At 39.4% G+C, this 23,256-nt stretch overlaps 1 protein-coding gene across 3 annotated transcripts; it reads left to right on the top strand.

The window, feature by feature from the left end:
* The first annotated feature begins 124 nt into the window (after positions 1-124).
* On the top strand, positions 125-21,980 carry irs1 (insulin receptor substrate 1). 3 transcript variants are annotated; one of them, XM_058744974.1, is made up of 3 exons: positions 125-4,764; positions 7,745-7,807; positions 19,384-21,980. In XM_058744974.1, exons 1-3 carry the CDS (start codon positions 1,488-1,490, stop codon positions 19,386-19,388), a joined length of 3,345 nt encoding a protein of 1,114 aa, XP_058600957.1. In that variant the 5' UTR covers positions 125-1,487; the 3' UTR covers positions 19,389-21,980. The 3 variants fall into 3 exon arrangements, with proteins under 3 accessions (XP_058600957.1, XP_058600956.1, XP_058600958.1); XM_058744973.1 differs by lacking the exons at positions 7,745-7,807; positions 19,384-21,980 and adding an exon at positions 5,934-6,546; XM_058744975.1 differs by lacking the exon at positions 7,745-7,807 and having other exon boundaries at positions 126-4,764.
* The last annotated feature ends 1,276 nt before the right edge of the window (positions 21,981-23,256 follow it).

Here is a 23,256-nt window from a genome sequence, read left to right as displayed (position 1 = left end):
CTATGAACATTTATTTATTTATATATATATATATATTTTATTATTATTTGAAATTATTTTTAATTATTCAATTAAGTAGAAATAAATCTTTAAGGTAACAATTGCATGTTACCACATTTTGCAGTGTCCAATGATTATTGATGTTAATGTTATATTGTCTTGTTTTCTGCTGAAAATAGGCTACATTTTTCCAATTCTGTGATCCGGGCAGTTAATTATCCGGTTCTCCGCCTGCTGGAAAGAAAGAATTCCACTTTTCATTACACTGCATGTTACACACATTATGTAACTTACTATAATTAATCCCCATAGTAATAAAAACAATAACAATGTGTACTTCAAAGCACCTCCGCAATGCAATTACACCTGAAGTACATATTGTTCATTAGTCACTATATTTATCAATGTAAATAGACAGTAACATGAACACTGTAAAGTATGACCGACTTTCAATTTTACAATTGTGTGTTTATAAATAACTGCAGCGCATAGTTACATAGCGTCTTTTCATCACCGCCTCTAAATAAAACTTTATAGTGGTGTGAACTCGTGGATGAATCATTTGAATGAATCTTAAATAAACGAAGCCTTCATGGCTTCACGACGCATCCTGCAGAAAAGTTCGCTGAAACAATCAGTGAAAATGAATCTTTTTAGTGAACTAATTCAAAAGATTCGAGTCACTGGGAAGAATCAAAAACCCCACCACTATGTTTGAATCACACGTCTCTCACAGCCCCCTATGATGATTGACATTAGATCCCTCCAATCAAACGACGGCAGTACCAAAAGGGGCGGGATTCTTAGTTGTATCGTAACAAGCTAGGCTGCAACCCCCCCCCCCCCCCAGTCTCAACTCCTCCATACAAACATACACGAGCGGCGCCTTGTTTTGGTCTGTTACGGCGTCGCAAAAAAAACAAAAAAAGAAAACTCAGCGAGTTTTGGAGGAACCTATGCAGCGGTTCAAACGGACTTGGTACGTTTCCGTTGTAAATAACGGTCAGATGCATACTTTGCGTCGGTGCTTTGTGTAATTGCACTTTTGGGATTTTTGCAGACAGCGCTTTGATCTCCGGGGTAAATGGGGTCGTGCGCTGCTGACTGCGCTTGTTTTGATAATGCATTCGGATCTCCGGACTGAAAAGGACACTGTTTTGTAATTTTTACTGTTTTGTGTTTTTATATATCGTAAACTTGGTGCTTTCCGGTACTTGCAATATTTTTGAGGATGTCCGATGGATTATTTAAAGTTAGTTGTAACAATGTAATGCTGCTGAAAAAAAATCCAAGTGTACTACGGTATCGATGAACTGTTATAATTGAAGCTCTTGACGGAGCGCACAGAAGTGACCTGTTTAAGTGCTATTTTTCTATTTTTACTCAATGGAACCATTTTTGTCTCAACGCTCACATTTGGCGAAGAGTACATGCATAAGGCTTTGACTTTCGATCCTGCAGTTTTTCTATAATTTATTTTTTATACCATGGCAAGCCCGACCACGGAGCAAGGATGTTTTTCGGATGTGAAGAAGGTGGGTTATTTAAGGAAACCCAAAAGCATGCACAAAAGGTTTTTTGTACTGAGGGCGGCGAGCGCCTCCGGACCGTCCCGACTGGAGTACTATGAAAACGAGAAGAAGTGGAGACACAAGTCTGGAGCGCCGAAAAGGTCCATTCCGCTGGAAAGCTGCTTTAACATCAACAAAAGAGCAGATTCTAAAAACAAACATCTCGTCGCGCTTTACACCAAGGATGAGTACTTTGCCATCGCTGCTGACAGCGAGGTAGAGCAGGAGTCGTGGTACCAAGCCCTGGTTGATCTTCATAACAGAGGTAAGGTCCACGAAACTGCCGCGAGCCGCGGAGTTGGCGAGGATAATTACGGCGAAGCCACGCCGGGACCTGCCTTCAAAGAGGTTTGGCAGGTTATTTTGAAACCAAAGGGTCTGGGTCACACAAAGAACTTGATTGGTGTTTACAGATTATGCCTCACCAATAAGACTATCAGTTTTGTGAAACTCAATTCTGATGCGGCCGCTGTGGTCCTGCAGTTAATGAACATTAGAAGATGTGGTCATTCTGAAAATTTCTTTTTCATTGAAGTCGGAAGGTCTGCTGTGACCGGGCCCGGGGAGTTTTGGATGCAAGTGGATGACTCCGTTGTGGCTCAGAACATGCATGAAACTATATTAGAAGCCATGAAAGCCATGAGCGAGGAGTTTAGACCCCGCAGCAAAAGTCAATCATCTTCCAACTGCTCAAACCCCATCTCAGTGCCTGTCAGGAGGCATCATCACAACAATCCTCCCCCCAGTCAAGTTGGCTTAGGCAGGCGCTCTCGGGCAGAGAGTGTGACGGCCACTTCTCCTGTTAGACCGGGCAAACACAGCCATTCGTTCAGAGTGAGAGCGTCCAGCGATGGGGAAGGCACCATGTCCAGGCCAGCGTCTGTGGATGGGAGTCCAAGCAGTCCGAGCACAGCCCGACCTCAATCGCAGCGACACAGGGCTGGATCCTCCAGACTTCACCCGCCACTCAATCACAGTAGATCAATCCCCACGCCAACCTCACGGTGCTCCCCCTCAGCCATCAGCCCCGTCAGCCTGTCTTCCAGCAGCACCAGTGGCCACGGATCCACATCTGACTGCCTCTTTCCACGCCGCTCTAGTGCCTCCATATCTGGATCGCCCAGTGATGGCGGATTCATCTCCTCGGATGAATACGGATCCAGCCCCTGTGACTTTCGGAGCTCCTTCCGTAGTGTGACTCCAGACTCGCTTGGCCACACGCCACCTGCCAGGGAGGAAGAGATAAACAACTACATCTGCATGGCCAAGCCTGGTTCACTTCCTGGCGCCGGGAGCCAATCGCGAAGCCAATCCAGGGGAACGCCATCGAGACTGGAGGAGCCCGAGCTGGAGAAATGTTTCCGGAAGCGAACGCATTCTTCTGGTGCATCGCCGCCAACTCCGTGCCATCAAAAAACTCCCTCGCAATCGTCCGCTACTTCGCTGGAGGAGTATACTGTAATGATGCCCACATACCCACGAAGCCGCTCTGCATCGTCATCATCGTCAACATACAGGCACTCCTTCATGCCAACACATTCATACCCAGAGGAAGGGATAGACGCTTCACAAGCTAAAGACCACAGTAGGCCAGACCACAAAGATGACGGCTACATGCCCATGCTGCCAGGTGTTGCGCCTGCGACCCCAACGGCGAAAAGTGGTGACTACATGCCCATGAGTCCAAAAAGTGTGTCTGCACCACAGCAAATTATCAACCCCCGGCAACACTCGCATGTTGACTCCAATGGTTACATGATGATGTCACCAAGTGGCAGCTGCTCTCCAGATGGCACAACGAACTATGGCAAGATCTGGACTAATGGTGTCAACCCTAAGCTCTCCGTAGAGAGCATTGAAGGTAAAGTGTCATCTTGCGGAGACTACATAAACATGTCCCCGGCTAGTTGTTCAACGACCAGCACGCCTCCAGACTGCTTTTTCAACCCTGTAGAAGATCCTCCCAGGCCGATGTATGCTTACTTCTCCTTGCCCCGCTCCTTCAAACATGCCAACAGGAAGCAGGACCAGAGCCCTCTTCGGATATCACTGGGCTCGAGTCGATTGGCGTACGCCGACTCTTCCTCGTCTTCAGCGAGCAGCGACAGCTTGGGTGGTCAAGGCAACTCGCAGCACTCTGCTGTCAAACCCAAAAGGTCCGAGGGCAACGGGAGGCTGACACGTCCAACACGGCTGTCACTGGACGCTAGCAAAGCAAGTACTCTTCCACGAACACGTGAGAGTCCCTTCCCCACAGAGCCCAAAAGTCCTGGCGAATATGTCAACATTGAATTCAACGACAAGTCGTTTTCGGCAAGCTTGGCATCACTGTTCCCACCTGTGTTTTCCGGAAGTGATGCTGAGGCCCCATCAGACATTTCATCATCTGAGTACATGAACATGCAGCTGGGCTCGCAGGCTGGGCGTTTGTGCCCAGAAATGCAAATTTCCACTTCCTGTTCAGACTATGCCATAATCACTCCATCAAACTCTGTATCCTCCCCTCAACTGCCCTGTGAGAGCATATGTGACCGTGACTACATCAGCATGCAGTTAGCATCCTGCACTAGCTTTCCAGATGCTCAAATGATGCTGATGACTGAGGCCTTGCCAGATGCAGATGATGCCCCTCCTTGTGCTGTTTCACCAAATCACGATGTGACGGCATTAAGCGGTGCTCCAGGAAGAGGTCTTAGTGCATTCACACGGGTAAACTCCACTTCTGGGCGGAACCAAGGGGCTAAAGTAATCCGGGCTGACCCACAGGGTCGACGACGACACAGTTCAGAAACTTTTGCTTCCACAACGACCAGAGGGTCAGTTGACACGTCGGCCACCTGTCAGTCAGGTGAAGTGAAGCGCCACAGCTCCGCCTCTTTCGAGAATGTGTGGTTAAGACCCGGTGAGGCCTCTGCTGCTTCTCCCGCTCCACCTGCATCTACAGTAACCAACGGCCGAAGGGAAAACACTTCAGGCCCAATTCCCACATTAACAAACCATGACCAGAACGGCCTGAATTACATAGATCTGGATCTGGTGCAGAATGGAGAGCAGCATGTTCCAGACTGGAATGCGTTCCAATCTCGACCAGTGGAGCTGGGAGCCGTCGAAGGTATAGAAGAGCTCAGTGCCTACGCCAGTATAAACTTCAAGAAATCAGATGAGACCAGAGGGAATCTCACAAGCAGAGAAGGTAAGACCAAGTGTTTGTTTAAGAATGGTTATCAAAAGAGTATCTGAGAATGCTGTGTTCTTGAGTATTGGCATGTTTGAGCTATAAATGTCTTAGTGTCTTTGTGTTATCATGCCTGTCTAGAACATTTAATAAGTAATATGCATATCATGTTATTATTTATAAAATCAGCCCCCATTTATCTGTGTAGTTTGAGTCTTTGGTGGAAAATCCCGTCCTGAAATCTTAGGAGAGAGCTAAGGGGGTTTAGATTCCCTCCCACTGATGACTGGGCCTCTTCAGGCTGATAAATGGACATATTTGTGAATGGAGGCAGAAAGGGTTAGCATGTCTACACTTGTTCCTGATGCGACAAAAGGAAAAAACAGCACATATATGCATTTGTGAGTCACTAAGCAGCTTATAGGATGTCTTTTTCCTGAATGGAAGTTTACTTAGTGTGTGAGTCAACTCTTCAGAGATGTCTTTGATATTAATCAAGCGCTGTGAGAAGTCTACAGAGCTGCCACTACTGTGCATTCTCCACTTCGCCCAAGGGTTTGTGTGTCATGCCTGGCTGACTCTGTATCATCGTTGTTTTAGTTTATTTACTTGCCCTTCAGCGAGTGAAGGGTTTTCCACCCGCTTGGCCTTCCTCTACTTTTCTCTTTTTTTCCCAAATGTGAAATGTTTTTTGTGTATCCTAATGATTGTATATCAAGTTTTAGCAAAGCAGTGTGGGTTTCCCATGATGCATTTAAACTTCTTGCATTCTTGCACAAGTGATGACAGTGCTACTACTGTTGATAGTATTTTTCCATTAACTTATGTTTACTATTAACCATCTATTCAGGATAGATTCAGATAATCATTTGTGTTCAGTCTAGGAGTATTAATGATTTGGTGATAAGTTTAATTATTATTTTTGATGTAATCAGGTTCAGCACAAATGTGTTAAATATGGCATAAACCTAGGTGGATACTAAAGTGCAAATTTATTTATATTATTTAATTGTTTTTTTAGCTCTTGATGTTATGTTTTCACTAAAAAGAATGAGGATGTTGTTGGGGATGGTTCACCTTAAAAAAGAAAATTGTGTAATTTCCAAACCTGTTTGATTTTTTTTCTTCTCCTGTAGAAGACAAAAAATGTATTTTGAAGAATGTTTAAACTGTTTTTGTTCATGCAGTTTCGATGGGATCTAAAAACACTGAGACATCTTTAAGAATATCTTCTTTGTGTTGCGCGGAAGATAGAAAGTCATACAGGTTTGGAACGACATGAGGATAAGTAAGTAATGACAGAATTACCATTTCTGTCAGATTGGTTATGCGCAACTGTTTAGTGAGTTTGCCCCAGTGTGTTCTAAGGAAGTGTGTGTTTTGATGGGGTGAGAACCTGCACACGTATGCTTTCTTGACTTGGTCGCTGTGTGTGTGTGTTTTGAGGGGGGTGAGAGAGAGCACAGGGGTTTCAGTGTTGCGTAACCCATGTTTTTTAACTCTGGGAAGCCCTGTGTGTCTCTTTGTGTGTGTGCACCTTAGAAAAACTCCCTGTGCTCCTCTGGAGAGCTGTGATGATGTGGACATCATCTGCAGGAAACAGAAACACCTCCTCCTCTTAGTCTTTGTGCTTATTTTCACCTGTGCTTTTGCATTTTGTTATGTAGTTCTTGGTGTGGGGGTTATTTTTGGTGCATTTATTGCATGTGTTGTTGTCACAGTTTTGGCAGGATGTCTATCTAAAGCTTCAGTTCCTAATTTGATCTGCCTCCTCTGGCACATGTTCTGCCCATGGCATGCTCCTGTGTGGCTTCGCGCCAATGCCACCCATCTCTATGGTAACGCTGTTGCCGCAGCGCTTTTTTCCCCATGTCACAGTGGATTAAGGGGCCACAGACTGAAACACTGGGGGCTTCAGAAAGCCGCATTACCATTGGGTAGTGGTGGGGTGGGGCGGGGTGACAGAGTTCTTCGGTGGGTTTGGTCAGAGTGAGACGATTAGAAGCCCAGCCCACCTCAGGCCACCGTGATGGGGTCACCCTGCAGAGTGGCTTCTTGTCCCCTTCTCCCTCTCACTCCGTTTCAACCAAGTTTTCCTCTTTGTTGTCTTTCCCTCCCTTTCTTGCATCCTTTAGGAGGTTTGAAGTGCCAAGTATTGTGCAGCAGCGTGATCAGTTAGGGGCGGAGCTCTGGGATCAGATCAGAGGAATCGTGGGTATTCAGTTGAATTTAGGCTATTGTTTAATTGGCATTGATTAATTTGAAGCTAAGGAATGGTTGATTTATTCACTTGTACCTCAAATTCAGTAATCTTTAGTAATGGTAATTTTATGTTAATGTTTTTAAATTGATCAAATTATACAGTACCATTCAAAAGTTTAGGGTCTGTAAGATTTTTAAAATGGTAATATTTAAAAATATTTTTCAATGTAAATGTTTTTACTGCCCCTTTTACTGTCAAAATTTTAATGCATGCTTTTAATGCATCTATTTTCTTTCACCAGGCAAAAATTAATTCTGAGTTTATAGAAAACTAAAAGCACACCTCTCCTCAATAAATGAGATTTTGAGCTGTTATTATTCATGTTTGTAGTACAAATGATGCAGTTATGCAGCACTTTTAAATCTTTCCTAATGCGGCAGTATGAGCAATATTAACAATGCATTTTCTGTATTAATAGTACTTCATAGATCATCAATTTAAATTTACAACTGAATATGGAAATTCATGAAAATCTCTAGTTGATGCATGAGCGAAGATAGATCAGACAGGAAGCAGGTTCATGAAAACGGCTAAATTGGAGATCACTGTCAAGGTCATCAGTAGTGGGATGAGGTTGGCAGGTCTGGTGCTCTGTTCTTTGAAGAGATCCTTGGAATGCGTGTGAACGGGGAAATGAGAGGTGTGTGTGTGTGTGTGTGTGTGTGTGTGTGAGAGAGAGAGAGAGAGTAGCTCCAGGGTTGGAATGTAACAGCAGCTTTTGTGCCTGTTTTACAGAGCCGCTTGTTAAAGTAGACACAGGCAGAGATATGGAGGGATGGAGAGGAAGTAAAGAGAGAGGTAGGAAGGGGCACACAGCAGGAGAAGGAGGGAGAAATAAGGAGGGTTTAAGAGATTAACTGATCAAGGCCATGTATAAGGGGAACCAGAAATTCTCCAATCAGTGTTTCATGTAGAACAACCCTGGCATTTATATCCATATAGCACATAGGATTTGTTTTTGCTTTGAAGTGTTTTAAGGCAGCAAGTAAAATGTTTGCTTAATAGGCATAACCTATCCCTTTCAGCATTAAGAACATAGAGTAAATGCTCTCATGTGTGTTCATACAAATTGGGTTATTAGTACCCAAGGTCAAATATTAGCAGATGCTCAGAGCACACATGCCAACAGAAATTACAAATATTTAAGTAATGTGAAATGCATGGATTCCTCTGTTCTTTATCTGTAATATTTGAAATATTCTATTCTAATTCTGTCTAGTTTAGTCTTGTCTAGTTCCGTTTAGTTTCATAATGTTTTTGATTTAATAGTTCTGTATTTGATATTGCATGTAACCAATTAAGAATTTGTATTGACTGCCTTTAAATGAAAAAGTTAGTTAACCTAAAAATCAAAATTCGAATTTTTAAAAATTGTTAAACATTTATGATGTTCCAAACATATATGGACAAAAGTAGAAATTAAGATGCAAAGTATGCATGTTTACAAAAATTGGACTGTGCGTATATATGCAGGCTATTCAGGTGATGAAAGTTGCGTCACGCTCACTGTATGCGGAAGAAGTTCTTTGGCCTTAATTCGCCATGAGTTCCCTCAAGACTTGGTTTTTATAATTGCTCTACAATGTAAATTACACGCACTCATACTGAAAACTCAAATTTTTAGGTTATGTATATTTTTAAAAGGTGTATGTTTCTAATAAATGACATTTGGAGTGTGAATGTGTGCAGATTGTTGCAGAAGAAAACATCCAGATATGATTAAATTATGTTTACCACAGACCTCATTTCATCCGTGAAATGAAAAACCCATAGGAAAATCTCAAGGGAACCCATGGACAATTAGACTTCTGGCTTTTGACGTCACGGCTGCAGCATTCTATATGTGAATGTCAGTTTTGAGAACTATATCATTGAATGAACTACTTAAAACAGCTAAAGATTTCTTTACACAAAGATATTGTTTGGTTTCATGAGGTTTGATACGCACCACACGTTTTATTTGGAGTAGTTTTATGGTTCTTGTATTGTGTATTTTTGTCCTTTTTGGAGCTTGACAGCACCTGTTCTCAAACTCCCATTCACTTTGACTGTACAGAAAAGAGTTTAGCAGAGATTCTTCAGAATGTTTTTTGGTATTCACCAGAAGAACATTGTAGAAGTTTTTGGTGAGAAAGTAATGACAGGATTTTGATTTTGAGTAAATTATTCATTTCAATTGACGTAAACGGAACAAAAAGTTCTGAAAAGGCTTTTTAGAAATGCTGATAAAAGGAACAAAATGTCTCAGTTTCTATCTGGTTTTGTGAAGTCAAATATGCCTGTGAGTACTCTTCTTGCTTATCTCATTAATGTTGAATATTATGTGGTTATTGTATCATTTCCACATCAGAGCTTTGCATTTAGCTTTATCCGCCAAAGATAGAACCACATGAACTCCCACATCCCGTTTTGTTCTTCAAAGTCATTCTAAGTTTGTCAGAAATTTCACACAGAGTACTCACACTGCTAATGTGCTGCTGACTATTTAGGGTGAGGGTCGGAACGGAAGGATGTGGTGAGCTTGGCCAGGTATCAGAGTGCTCCTGCTCCCACCATGAGACTTGGCATCAAATGGGTGGACGTGAGCCATGGGTTTGTAAGGGAATGATCCGTGCCGCTATTCCACCAATGCTTGACAGGCATTTGAACCGACTGTGCAGCCAGACGGATGAGTGAATGAAAGCAGAGCATTTTGCATTATCAGGCACTGGTAGGTGCCGGCCACAAGCTGGAATGGTATGGTCTCTTGGACAGGACATAGGGGTCTGTTTTTAGGAGATCACAATGTCTGGACTGACGAGGCGAAAGTGGAACCTGTTCTATCAATAGCTTTAATAGAGCAGGCTTTGTTCTTTGACAACGCAAGATGTTCTCGCTCCAAAGATGCCATCAAGACATGTTAGATATCAAATGTTTCAATGCTATAATACTAAAATAAAAAAGGGGTGCAATATATATTACTAATAGAATATATTAATAATAGAATATTACAATTCTGTTTAATACTGATATTTATATATACACAACTGTTCAAAAGTTTGGAAGCATTTCTGAAAGATAATGTGACACTGAAGTAACGATGCTGAACATTCAGCCTTGCCATCACATGAATAAATTTTCACATTTTAATAATAATTTTTAATTAATTTAAATGACTTTTTAAATAATTTTTAATTCATTATAATAAAATAGAAAATAATTATTTTAAACTGTACATTTTTTTTTTAAATGTAGCCTTGGTGAGCATAATTTTACCAACCCCAAACTTTATGATTGATTTTATTATATTTTTATTAGATATGTTATGCTTGATGTTATGGCCGATACCCAATAAATATTACAATTACTTACTGTTTTGAATATTAAAACACAAAAAACAAAGTCAAGTCAACTGTTTTAAATGCTAACAAGTGAATTTAAGCATTATTGCATTATAATGTACAGTATGAAATTATATGATATTGGAGTTTTACTACAGATTACAAAAGTCAAATTATTAGTGTTTAAAAAGGTTAAATTTAAGTGAGCCTTAGATCGCAAAGGTGATCCAATATCAGAAACTGGCGGGGTGGGGGGGTCTTTCATTTGAAAAAAAATATGCTTATTCGTGATTCTTAATGGTTGTTTATAGCATAATAGTTTTTGCGGTTGCATTGACTACTGACATTTAAGTATCATGACATCCGTAGTATGTGTTTCCATGCGTCTTTTATATTTGTTTAGTTCTGTTGAGCAAAAGTGCTGAGTCTTTGTTTGTACGTTGGATCTGTCTTCTAGCCCATGTGTGTGTGTTTGAGAGAGAAGCGGTACTGTTCTTCCACTCCGCCCAGCTCCGTTGGTCTGGACGAGTTCCTCATGGCCCAGTTGGATCCGTCAGCTTCATGTCCTCACTTCACCCCAGCCACACACACTCGTTCTCTCCCTCTTTTTATTTCTCTTTCTCTCTGGTCAGGGTTGGGGCAAGGCCAATACAAGAACAGAGAGTTCATAAAGATATGACAGGAAAAGACGTCAGTGTGTGTGTGAGCGAGAGCGCTTGTTGTAGGTGATGTGCGATATTTACGACTCCGAATTCTTCTTTACGACGTTATATTTGCTTTTAGAGGAGGGCAGTAAATCATTTCTCCTTTCAGTTCTCCCCACAACAACATAGTAGACGCCATCCAAATGAAGCTGTGGCAAACTCACTGACTGACATTTGTTTGTGTTTGCGTTTCTGGTGGTAAATACGACCTTGGCGTGAAGCCGAAAGACGTTCTGGGATGTGATTCACAGAGAGGCTTACGTACTGCTTATAGGTCGTCTCTGTCAGTTTTGGATTTGTTGTGAAGTCTTTTTCTCTCTGTGTGTGTGTGTGTGTGTGAGCGCCCTTGTCGCTGAGGTCAGAGCGTCAGTGGAAAGTTTCTCAAGTGAGTCCGCTCAGGCATGCCTGCGCCTCAAGCGGGCCGCCTTTTATTTTCTTTATCTCTTTTTTTTTTTTTTTTTTTCACCCCCTTTTTCTGTGTAACATGGTTTTGGAGTTGTGTGTTCCAGCTCTTTGTTGTCAGTCAAGCTCTTTGTTGTTTAAGGGCACATCACGTGTAAGTGTGTGAGTGAGTCATCAGGGACACTGAGTTTTCTAATGAAAGGTCATGAATTGAGAGTCGACTTCTGTCAGGTGAAGTTCTCTCATCATGTCCATTTCGGTCCTTTCTCTCTCTCATCATATCTGTCTTCGCCAAAAGACTTCTTTTTTTTTTATTTAACCTAGTCTTCCCTTATCATTTGGTTACACTGTAGTTCTTAGATATTGTTTGTTTAATGTATTCATGTACTTCCAAAAAACATCAAAAACCATGATACTTTTTTGTAATTTACACTAGTGTTATATTACAGTCAAGATTTTATTTAAAGTTTCTGAAAGAATGCCTCTAGAGCCACATTTAATTAATCAGTAATACAATAAAAACACAGTAATATTGTGAAAAATGATTACGATTTAAAATAATGTTGTGCTGCGTAATATTTTTCTGGAAACTGTCCTTTTTTCTGGATTTTTTGATGACTAGACAGCTCAGAAGAACAGCATTTATTTGAAATATTAATATAAATATGAAATATTTTGTAACAATGTCTCTTCTGTAACAATGTCTCTTCTGTCACTATTGATCAGTTTCATACATTCGTATTAATTTTTTAAAAATATCTTGCACTCCCCAAACTTTTGAATGGTTATGTAATTACCATATTAATATACCTCATTTATTGGTATTTTAAGATATTTGTAGTTCCATGTATGCTAGACCTCAATGGATACTGTAGTATTTACTGTTATGGTATTTATGCATAATATGGTATTACCATGGTACTTTTTGTAACGGTCTCAAAGCTTTATTTCTTTATAACATCATCTTTTCTTACAAAAACATTATATGGCATTGAATGGTAATATCCTTGAATGTTAATATAGGTCTATACCATAGTATTTCATTGTGGTAAAGTCTGCAAACGTGTGACCATGTCCAAAAACATGAAAATCCCAAAAATCAAGTTTTCAGGATTTTCCCTTACAGAAAAAGTGCAGTGGCAGCAGGTACCATAGTTAAGTGATGGTAATAGCATGTTACATTGATATATAACTTAACTTACTAATTTAACTATATATTTGCTGGATTCAAGTACCATGGCATTTATGTGATACTTAATGTGCAAGTACTATAGTATTTACATGTTTTTGGACATGGTATCACGTTAATACAGTAGTATTCTGTATGCCATGTCCAAAAAAACGTTATTTTACGATAGTATTTTTGTGAAGGTCATAAGTCATATCCTTCCTCCCCCTCAAAAAGACTTCTATCAAGACATGTAAACGTGTTCAAAGTGTGACCGAACACAAGAGAGCCTTTGTGAGCCGTGTGCAGTGGGTTTCCATAAGCCTCCTCTGATAAGTTCTTTGAAGATCCGCCGTTTCTCACGTCTGGTAAAATGCGAGGAGTCAGAGACGACGAACAGCAACAGCCACTTTCACCTCACGTCCGTATCAAGAGAGGCCAGCAGTCGACGGCCATCTTGGGCAGAGGGAAAATCTGCTTTGAGTCTTGTAGTTTACAGCTCCTAGGATGAGTGCAGCGGCGAGGGGAGGAGAAACCGAGTGTGTGTGTGTGTCTCAACTTGCTGAAGTAGGCAAAACATCTGGTGTGTGTGTGGGAGATGGAAGTTTTTCCTTTGCTAAAGGGAATGGTATTTGGCACACACTGTCTCTTCCACATCACACACACACAGAGCTGATACAGCCGCTTTGTTTTTCTCTGGCCCCCAAAATGGGCCGCACCATTGTGTTCGCTTGTCACAAACACCAACATTTAATCCCCATTTTGTTTCTAGATCTTTTCAACCTTCGATATATTCCTTGTTATATCAGTTTTTTTCCTCCAGTAGTCAAACTGCATCTGAATTCTGCATTGGTGTGTTACTTCAGGGTGTGTTGTGGAAACCTCTGATGTGGTCTTGCGTGTGGTTTCTCCCCCAGTGCTGTGAGAACGTGAAGTTCTCCGATCGTGAGGTATTCGGGAAGTTCCTAGTCATCGTTTTGTGACTGTATGAGTGGAGGTTTGTCAGTGTGGTCAAAAATGAATTAAATGAAATTCTGTCATTTACTCGCCCTCATGTTGGTCCATATGACTTTGGTTAATATTCAAAACACAAATTAAGATATCCATTGGATGTGCACTTCAGTGCAGTTTCTTATATCTTGAATGGCTTCAGCGATCTATCACGCCACATTTTGAATTTGTGATAAAATGAACATGATTTTAGAGCGGAGACCTCGTTTCTTATCAGTATAACAAAGCACAAAGCTCTTTGTGATAATTTCATGGGAGGCACATTCTAAATAATTTTTGGTGAAGAGACGAACCATAGACCTGGCAACCTTGGCTTGGACTACGGGTGATTCATACAGTCAAATAGAACCTGCATCAACTGAGCTATTTCTCAAAGAGATTGCGTTATCATTGCATTAACTTCAACAACCATAAATTTACACACAAGGCATTTTCTTCACACATTAGTTGCATTCAGACTCGTTTTTCCCCCTTTTAAATTGAAAGGATATAATTACCCTGATCATCAGCTTTTTTAAACCCTTAGGCGATGACTGAGTTAATTGATTTTATCGACCAATACCAATTATTGGCTAATATATCGGCGCATCCCTATTTATAACCTTTTTGGATCTTTTACAGTTTGTTTACCTGGACTTTCTCAGGTTTCAATAAAAATAACTTATTTTTGCAGTTAATTTCTTTTATCGACCGATACAGATTACTGATTAATGGCCGATATATTAGTGCATCCCTATTTATAACCTTTTGATTAGATGGATTTTCTCAGGTTTCATTAAAAATAACGGTAACACTTTAGAATAGGGAACACTAATTCATTAACTACGACTTTTCCCTCAATAAAGTCCTAATTTGCTGCTTGTTAATAGTTAGTAAGGTAGTTGTTAAATTTAGGTATTGGGTAGGATTAGGGATGTAGAATAAGGCATTAATATGTGTTTAATTAGTACTAATAAATGGCTAATATTCTAGTAATATGCATGCTAATAAGAAACTAGTTAAGAGACCATAAAATAAAGTGTTACCAAAATAACTTAATTTCAAGTTTGGAATGACATGATGGTGAGTAAATGATGACAAACAACATTTTTGTGAGAAAATTTTGTAGTTAATTGCTTTTATCGACCGATACCGATTATTGGTCGAGATATCGGTGCATCCCTATTTATAACTTTTTTTAGATCTTTTACATTTTGGTTACCTAGACTTTATCAGGTTTCATTAAAAATAGCTTAATTTCAAGTTTGGAATGACATGATGGTGAGTAAATGATGACAAATAGCATTTTTGTGAGAACTATCCCTTTAAGTAAGCACTTCTCACATCAGAAGTTTGGCATTGAATTCATCAAGAGCCTGTGGTGTGTGTGTGTGTGTGTGTGTGTGTGTGTGTGTGTGTGTGTGTGTGTGTTGGCGTCGGCGTTGAATGTTCTCTCTCAGCGAATACGACCTGTGTACTGACGTCAGTCATGCCGAATCACAGCACACACTGCGGCACACATCTGTAACTGTATCCCTCGCAGCGCGTGGGGATGGATGTGTGTGGAAGTTTCAGCGGGCTAAAAATGTCCCCACTCTCCCGGGTCCTGGCACAGCATGCCTGTGTGTGTGTGTTACACGGCTGAATGACGTTAGTTCATTGAGCTGATGGTAGATGAGCACCACCCCTCACTTGCGGCCTTATAAGGTTCTCTGCAGAGTAAAGCTCCAAATCCCACCTCTGCAGACGCTGTATGAGTGTGCAGATAACTTACTGTAGTGTGGAAGTGTGTGTGTGTGACATTACAGTACGCTGTAATGCTGGCTTCTATTACATGTGCTTATTTTAACCCATGCATGTGATGCATGTAATATGTTAGAGGCATGGAAAAGGCACACATCCCAGCTTTGAGAGAGTCAAACTGTTGATATTATTATCAGTGCTGTAAAGAGACCTGAATATTCCCACAGTCCCGATCATGGAAAACCTTGAAGTGTAAAGGGTTGTTGAAGGTGAGGTTTGAGATACCTGCGTCAATACCAACACCAAATGGAGTTGTAGTATGTTTTAGTAGCCCACTTGGACCAGATATAACATGAGCTCCACCAACGGTGCAAGCTTTGGTGTGGGACTTTCTGTTTAGAAACAATCCTCATTTTTATAATTCAGTTTTGCGACACTCATGGTGCAGAAATTACACACTTTACCTTTTTGAAAAGGTATTAATATACTTTTTTAAGAAATGCACATGCCGTTCAAATGTTTGGGGTCAGTAGGATTTTATTGTTTTGAAAGAAGTCTGTTATGCTCACCAAGTTTGCATTTATTTGATCAAAAACAGTGAAAACTAATATTGTGAAATATTATTACTTAAATTGTGGTTGCATTCTTCTTATAATTTAAGATTGCATTCTTCTTTTAATTTTACTCTTTTCTGTTGTACTTTTTTTCTTTTTTTTTCTTCTTTTTTTTTTAAAAGTAATTTATTTCGGTAAACAGCATTTATTTGACATAGACATATTTTATAACATTACACGTGTTTACAGTAATTTATGGTCAATTTCATGTGACCTTGTTGAATAAAAGTATTAAAAATAATAATAATGACCCAAACTTTTGAACAGTGGTGTAGTATACAGAGCTGGGTAGTAACTGATTACATGTAATCTGGATTATGTAATCAGATTCCAGAAAATCATTAGATGATATTACATTTTATAATGCTCATAATCAGATTAGTTACTTTATGAATTACATGATTACATATTCACACTTTTTTTCTCTTTTAAATGGTCCTTTCTAAAGATCCTGTGTGTCATACTATTTAGCTTTGACTATATTCACAATATAGAATAGTCATGTAAATAATTTTGTGTTCCATGCTGCTGCTGCTTTTTTTTTTGTTTGTTTGGGGGTTTTTTTTACTCATTTATTTACTTATGATTTAATTATCTTTTTATCAACTCTCAAACCCACTGCTGTTCTTACATTAAGTCCAGTTTGGGAAACCCTGGTTTAATGTAACGTTTAATGCATTTTATGATAAGTTTAAAACAAGTTAGACAAAAAGTAATCTAAAAAGTAGTGAATATACATGATCTAATATGTGTAACCTAGATTACGTAACTAGTTTTCATCATGTAATCTATAATCAGTAATAGACTACATTTTGAAAGTAATCTACCCAGCTCTGGTAGTATATTTTATATTATATGGAAATTTTTAATTTTAGTTTTCAGTTCTTCTGAGTAGAGTAAATTTATAATTGAGTCCACCATTTTTGATAAACGTATTAGTCATGGTATTACTTTTGTGTTTCAGTTCATTCTGTGATTTCCATTTGTGTGAAATATCTGGCAACTCAAATGGAAATTGTCAACAAAAAAAAAAACGTAACCAGTTAAAACTTGCCTGGACAAGTCATGGAACATAGGACATAACGTGGGGTCTTTATGTACAGTTTTGTCAAAATGAATCTGTATTAGTGATGCAACATACACTGAAATCATTGAAGTCTTGTCTTTTTTTGACATCATAATGATGGTTGTGTGATTGACTCATCATGCACGCTGTAGTGCACTAATTCCAGGAACAGAATTTTAGAATCGAATTCTGGAAATGCTGAATATTACCAGTAGCTCCTCCCCCTCATTCCGGGATGCTGTGACTTCCGGGAGCGGCATTTTTGAGCTCCCTCTCTTTTTCTTTTTCTTTTTTTTTCCCACGCTATGTGTTTGCACAGTCCGGCAGCTTATAATTTCACCCTCTGCAATTTTCTCCATCTCTCTGGTTTTCTAAGTAAAGAGGAAAGAGGCCCTAAAAATGGCCGCACTATAAAAGCGCTTGACGTCGGGGTTGTTGCGGAGATGTGAGGGGGCTTTCATGTTCTCAGTGCTGCGCTATTAGACCTGCGGCTCTCTGCTCCACTGCTGCACAGCGCTGTATTTATAGCTGAGGTTTGTCTCAAGCCACTGCCTCTTCAGCTCTGAGCTCAGGCCTGGTCCTTCCCGTAGATTTAAACTGGGGCCTAATCGGAACCATGGAGCTCCGTGCTGGGGCCTACTTCTCCTCAGCTCCATCACAGGGCCTACTGTCATGCTTTCTGTGTGCAATTAAAGTAAGTAATGGAAAAGTATCACAGGATTGGTTTCAGAGGTTAAGTGAGGGATTGAAGCTGTATTTGTTTTGAATGTAAATAACAAATCAGGTCAGTCGTTCCGTGTTGTAATGGCTAGTTCTCTTTCATGTATGACATCATGACGACTGCATCCAAAGCAGCGACAGCTTCAGGTAAAAGGTTTGGGAACAAAATCAGACCAGTCTAAACAAATAAGCTCACTCCGATACAGGCAAGGTTGTGTATTCCAGGGCAGAGCTGGTGTCAGAATAATGTCAGCTGGATGGAAAGAGGGCAGCGGTTTGTACAGGAATACGTACACAGATACAAACACTTGTAAACTTAGTAAAAGTGAACATCACAGTTGACCTCATTTACTTTCTGGACTTGTGTGATTAAATAAATAAAAAGATGAGGGAGTAGAGCATTCAAGACGCAAATGTACCATCAAAGTAGCCTTTACAGCTTGTGCGGCTGGTAAAAAACATCATTCTTTTTAGTTGGACCTTGAGTGAATCTTTTGATTCAGTTCACAAAAACTGAATGATTCTGTTAACAAATTAAACTGATTCAGTTCTTGAATTCCACTTACTGACTCAATGATCCGGTCACTGCTTTTAACAGCTCGCCGGAGGGTAAATTATTAGTGAATAAATACACTTTTAGTCTGTTCCTAACACACAGCCATCATATGGCTACAGATACAAGTCATATGGAGTAGCAATTTTATGATACTTAAGGTGTTTTTATGTCTGTCTTGAACCCTAAAAGTGCCGGTCCCCATTTATTTTAATTGCAAGGAAAAGTGATCAATTGTTGGTCAACATGGGGAATTTGCGCAAAATTTCACAGAGCAAAAGTTAATGTGACCGCACCTTTACACAGACGTACTACAGGTTTAAAACAACACAAGAATGAGTAAATGTCTTTTTTTTTTTTATCAAATATCATGTCTTTTCATGTCAAATCTAAGCCCGGTGTCTGAAGTCATGATCAACCACAAGCCGAGAATTTCAGCACATATGAGTGCCGTCACCCTTTTATTTTATTTTTTTTCAGAATTGATGGCGAACAGGTGTGTGTGCGCGCTAATGCTGACTGTCTACGTTCTGATCTTTTAATCACAGTCAGTGAGAGTGTTATATAATGAAAACATCTCGTAGTTGTTTGTGTACGTCTGAGTGGATTAGATGTGCGATTGAACAGGGCCGGAGTCAGGAACGCCACTTTCGGATGAGGCTCACATACGCTTGTGAATGGATAAAGGGAGACAAACAGAAAGAGAGCAGATTGTCTGCATCGGGTCTTGCTCGCTCGCTCTCTGTGTTTGTGCCGAGCGATGATGTCATAAAGCTTTTGGCTCCTCTCAGGCTGTTCAAATCTGTGTTGAACGTTTCCAGGGAAACAATGATGCTTGTTTATCAACCGTTGGCAAGGTCAGTTACTCCTCAGGCCGAAGGAAGGATCCAAGAAAGAGTGGTGTTTTCAAATAAACGAAGAAAAGGAGGATTTGTTTGTTTTTGTGTATGAGAGGGCGCTATAGACCAGCATGTTCCTAAAAAAGCAGATTAACAGCGTGTTTCTACTCTAAATAGTGCTTTTTGGTTTTATTTTGTGTTGTCTGTGGCCTTTTGATCATCTGACTAACGTTCGTTTCTCCTTTTTTCCACCAGAATGAAGAGTAGAAAGCCGCCGTTTCTTCAGCATCAAGACTCAAAATCTCTCCCTGTTCACCACAAGCCGGACCTCAGAAAACTGGACCTCAATAAACTCACTAACCTCATTTTCCAGAGCCACATTATCACCCGGACGCTACCAAAACCATATGGACAAAACAGACCTCATAACATCACATATCCGGACCTCACAAATGCTGGATTCCACTAACCGTAAATCTCTCACAACTGGACTTTCACTGTGCGTACCTCTTCAGACATTACCAGGCGTTACTATCCAACTGTTACAGGCTCGGTACAAATCGATTTCTACCATCAAATGTGGTAAAACAGCACCTTTTGAGGTAAAAGGCAATGGTACTGCAGTAGTAGTTGTAGTTTCTCAAGCAATGTTACATTAATGATATTTATGCAAATGATGGTACCTAACTAGTACCGAACGTACGACAAATTGTTTGGTACAGGGATGCTTTACGAAGCAGCCAAATTGTGTTGGGTTTGTACGACAGTCCCCAACAGTGTTGATTGTACCCATTTCCTTCAGTACTGCCAGATATTTCCATTACATATGGGATTACACATTGTTATACAGATCTCAATTAGACACTTTTATACACCCAGTACGGACAACCTCAAACACCCCGACCTCACCTCAGGATTTTACGAAAGAGTTTACACACACACTGTGTTTCAGCACTGTGAGCCATGACTGACCTCATGCTGCCAAACACACACTGTGATGTCTGTCAAACCCGTGTTTCATTTCATACTTGGTCACATTACAGCCCGTGCAATTGTAATAATAAGCATGAATCTCTTGGAGTTTATATTGGCCTCCAAACAGAACTACACCCCCATTTTTTTAAATAATTTTCTTTCTTTTTTAATTTTTTTTTATTATTGTTAGCATGAAAATCAAGAAACAATTTTTTTATAATTAGCGTATATCTCATATAGAGTATATATGGCTTCCAAACAGAACTATTGTGGTACTATACCTTTTTTTTTTTTTTTTTTTTTACTTCCTAGTTTTATTTTTTTTATCACATTTTTAAAACCTTTTTTTATTTAAAAATAATTTTGGTACTAAGTTTTTTTTTTGTTTGTTTGTTTGTTTTTTTCTTTCCAATGATATATGCACAACCGTAAATCAAATTTTACATTATTACCTGATTACCTGATGAACAATACAGTTGAGATTTTGTGAATGATGGGTGGACTTTTTTTTTTATTATTATTGTGACAGATGAATAGAGGCCTTACAGCCCTGGTTGGGCGCTCAATAAAGAGCTTATTCAAGCAATCACATTCATGGGTGTGTAAATCCCATGACTGAACTAACGTTTCTGATCAGATTGTATCACCAGTAGATGGTCAAACTGAACAAAAAAACGTGCACAAGAATGTGCCGTAACAGCTCAGTATGATATGTCAAAACCTTGTATTGCAAGCCGATTTTACAGGCAGCAGTACTGTTTTTTTTTTTTGTTTTTGTTTTTTTTTGTTTTTTTTCATTTCGAGCATCCTGCTGTTAAGCCTTGGAAGCCAGTCAAAGTTGCTCGCAACTTTTTTTTTTAGGCTGTTTTATTTCATTACAGTTGTATCTTTTATTTCATATGGTTTATTTTTGCTTAAAATAACTATTGCTGGGGCGATGGTAAGCTCACAGCAACAGGTTTAAAAAGAAAAAAAAAACTCAATGTCTCATGTTTGCTGCTGAAATGAAACAAACAATGAACAATCTGTAAATTATTGAATATATAGAAATGTTCTTGGTTCTCTTTTAAGAGTTAAAGTATTTAACATTTCATGGTTGGTGTTTCATTATAATTTTTTTTTTCTTTAGATTCTCGACGCATTTTTAAAATGTGTCCACTGTTCTTAAGTTCAATTTTTTTTTGTGGGGAATATATGCTTAAAATGTGTAATCCAACCTTTTCGAGAGAATGGTACGGTTCTATAGAGTTTCCTTAATTTTTTAAAAGATGCTTACTAATGTAACATGCACATCAGGGACTTCCCTTTTACCCCCACCAACTCCGGATGGAATCGCTTTTGGAAACCTGTTACACTTGCGTTTCCCTGAGCTCTAATTGGCTGTGACAGTGGTGTTCCTGAAACCTGATAGGCCGTTCTAAAGGTTGCCTGTCATTCGATAGGTTGCAGTTGTCGATTTAGCACCCTGCGGTTGTGTTATGATACAGGGTGTGGGGCATCACTCTTCCCACCATTATGTGGCCAAACCTTCAACATCTCAACCAAACTTTTTCTCCTTTGTAAATAATGTATTGTATAAATGAAAACCGATGAGTGTTGGATATTGGACTGACCAGGGATGTTTGGTTTTATGGATGCTCAAAGCAAGCAAATGATAGGTCCTTTTGAATGAATGAATGAATTGAAACATGTAAACAATATGAGTGTATGTACAGATGAATGGATGTATGCACATGTAAACAAATATTTTTGTTTTCAATGAATGAAAATGACCAGCAGTAAGGAGAGGGCTGTGTAAATCCCTCCCCACCCCCCTGTTTAGAAGAATGGTATCTTCTGGAACCTTGACGTGTAATAAAGTAGAAGTGCTTATCTTTTCTGAACTTCTTGTTTCCTCTGTACTTTATGACACGATGCATGCAACACTAGAGGCTATATTGTAAACAGGGCATGTTGTTAAAAAACGGCAACCCATTACATCACGATCATATTCACAATATAGTATGGCTCTGAGTGCCTTATTAGGGCCCGAGCACCGGTGGTGCGACTTCCACTCCAAAATGAATCGCATTTTTGAGGGCCTAAACATGCTCGAAAACTGATCACGCCGAATTGAGGCAGTAATTAAAGCAAAAGGAGCCCCTACCAAGTATTGAGTACATATACAGTAAATGAACATACAGAAGGCCAACAATTCACTAAAAATGTTTTTTTTTTAATTGGTGTTATGAAGTACACAACATTCTAATTTATTGAGATGCATTTGTACATGTTCGAAATTTGGTATACACATGTAACACACCAATACCCACAAAAAAGTCCCCAGGTACGAAGTCCAAAACCCAACAGAAAGTCTGTTATTTTGACTTTTCTCTGCAAGTTCTGTATTTAAACAAACTCCTCCTAGAGATTTACATAGATCAGCACCACATTTGATCTGTGTAATCTAAAGCCCTTTGTGATGTTAAATTGCGAAGATCTTGGGTTTTTGTTAATGGGCGTGTCCGTAGCGGCCTGACAAACATTTATTTCATAATGATATTTCCCCCCATTTTTAATTCTTATTTTCCAATGAAAGGTTAGATTTTTGTGAATTTTTTAAATGAAAGATCAAAAGGATTAACAATGCAGATACATTTTCACAGCCTTCTTTGATCATATTTACCAAGGGTGTCGATATTTATAGCCAGGACTGTATAAAATATTGGTCACAAATGATTGGTCACTTTCTAAATAATAAAAGTATAGCACATCTACTAATAATTATATAGAAATAAATTGTATTTACAGATGCAAATAGAAACAATGAATTCCGATGCACAGTTTTTCAAAATCGATGCATCGCTTCGTAAACTTTTATGCCGATGCACCGATGCAAATTGGTGAATCTTACCATCCAAAACATTTTTAGCATTTTCTTGAGCATCAAATCAACATAGTGATTTCTGAAGGATCATGTGACACTGAAAACTGGAGTAATGATGCTGAAAATTCAGTTAAGCATCAGTTATATTTTAAATGCATAACTATATGTAAAATAATTTGACAATATTACTGTTCTACTGGATTTTTGATGTAAAAAAAGCAACCTTGATAAGCATTTTCAAAAACAAAATTTTTAAATGGTGGTGGCATAATGGTGGGTTTTTACCT

This window comes from Onychostoma macrolepis, chromosome 15 (genome assembly GCF_012432095.1).
Source record: "Onychostoma macrolepis isolate SWU-2019 chromosome 15, ASM1243209v1, whole genome shotgun sequence".
In the NCBI taxonomy this organism is placed as follows: Eukaryota; Metazoa; Chordata; class Actinopteri; order Cypriniformes; family Cyprinidae; genus Onychostoma; species Onychostoma macrolepis.
Note: the sequence above shows the minus strand (reverse complement) of the source record. Positions and strands in the feature narration are given on the sequence as shown.

Excerpts from the sequence above, each read along its gene's own strand:
- irs1 (XM_058744973.1), top strand. The coding sequence starts at position 1,488 with ATGGCAAGCCCGACCACGGAGCAAGGATGTTTTTCGGATGTGAAGAAG. Across the intron at positions 4,765-5,933 it reads GAATCTCACAAGCAGAGAAG|TTTCGATGGGATCTAAAAAC; the intron begins GTAAGACCAAGT and ends TTGTTCATGCAG.